At 66.7% G+C, this 745-nt stretch overlaps 1 protein-coding gene across 1 annotated transcript in view; it reads right to left on the reverse strand.

Moving 5' to 3' along the window:
• Positions 1-116: 116 nt before the first annotated feature.
• Positions 117-745, reverse strand: part of ASIC4 (acid-sensing (proton-gated) ion channel family member 4) — a 17,994-nt gene continuing 17,365 nt past the window's right edge. Inside the window, 1 exon segment of the mRNA XM_009321616.1 lies at positions 117-205. Coding sequence (XP_009319891.1) covers positions 117-205 — 89 coding nt within the window.

A 745-nucleotide genomic window follows, 5' to 3' on the forward strand; every position in this document is an offset into this window, starting at 1 on the left:
TAGCCTTCCGGGGTGGCCGCGTACGGCCCCCCCTCCCAGGGGAGCCTGGTCCCCACTCTGCACCTCGCCTGCGTGCAACGGCCCCACTCCCACTGCCGAGCCACCGCCCCGAGGGCTCAGCGCACCTCGTAGACATAGTCCAGGATCTCCAGGATGGTGAGGATGCTGGCACCGATGAACAGGCCCATTTGTCCCCCGATGTCCCCTGGGGAGGAGGAGGGGGAGATGGTCACCAGGAGCTGCTGTGCAGCCTGCTGGGAGCCCAGGGTGGGCCAGCAGAGCTGCAGGCAGTGCCAGGACCGCTGGACAGCAGGGGACAGAGCAGTCATGGGGGCAGGGGCAGCAGGACGGAGGGAGCAGGGGACATGTGGGACAGAGGACGGCCAGCAGCATGCCACCCTTCAGCCAGGCTGCAGCTGGCTCCCGCCCCATGCGGTCCCTCCCCAACCAGCCCTATACCCTCCTGGGCTGGGACCCAGAGCTCCGCGCCTTGGAATCCCAGGGAAAGGTGGGGGGAGTCACCGAGGAGCCCGGCAAGGTCGTAGGCTTTCTTCTGCTCAATGGCCTCGTAGTTGAGCGCCTCAAAGAAGATGTCCAGCACCAGGAAGTTTTCCCTGTGGGGACACCATAGTGCTTGGCAAGGAGGGCTGACCACCAACTCTCCCACCCCCACTGTCCCCCAAACCTCATGACCCTGTCCGCCAGCCCCCCAGCTCCCAGGTGCTCCCAGGTGCTCCCAGGGCCC

The sequence above is a fragment of the Pygoscelis adeliae genome, unplaced genomic scaffold (genome assembly GCF_000699105.1).
Source record: "Pygoscelis adeliae isolate BGI_AS28 unplaced genomic scaffold, ASM69910v1 Scaffold803, whole genome shotgun sequence".
Lineage (NCBI taxonomy): Eukaryota > Metazoa > Chordata > Aves > Sphenisciformes > Spheniscidae > Pygoscelis > Pygoscelis adeliae.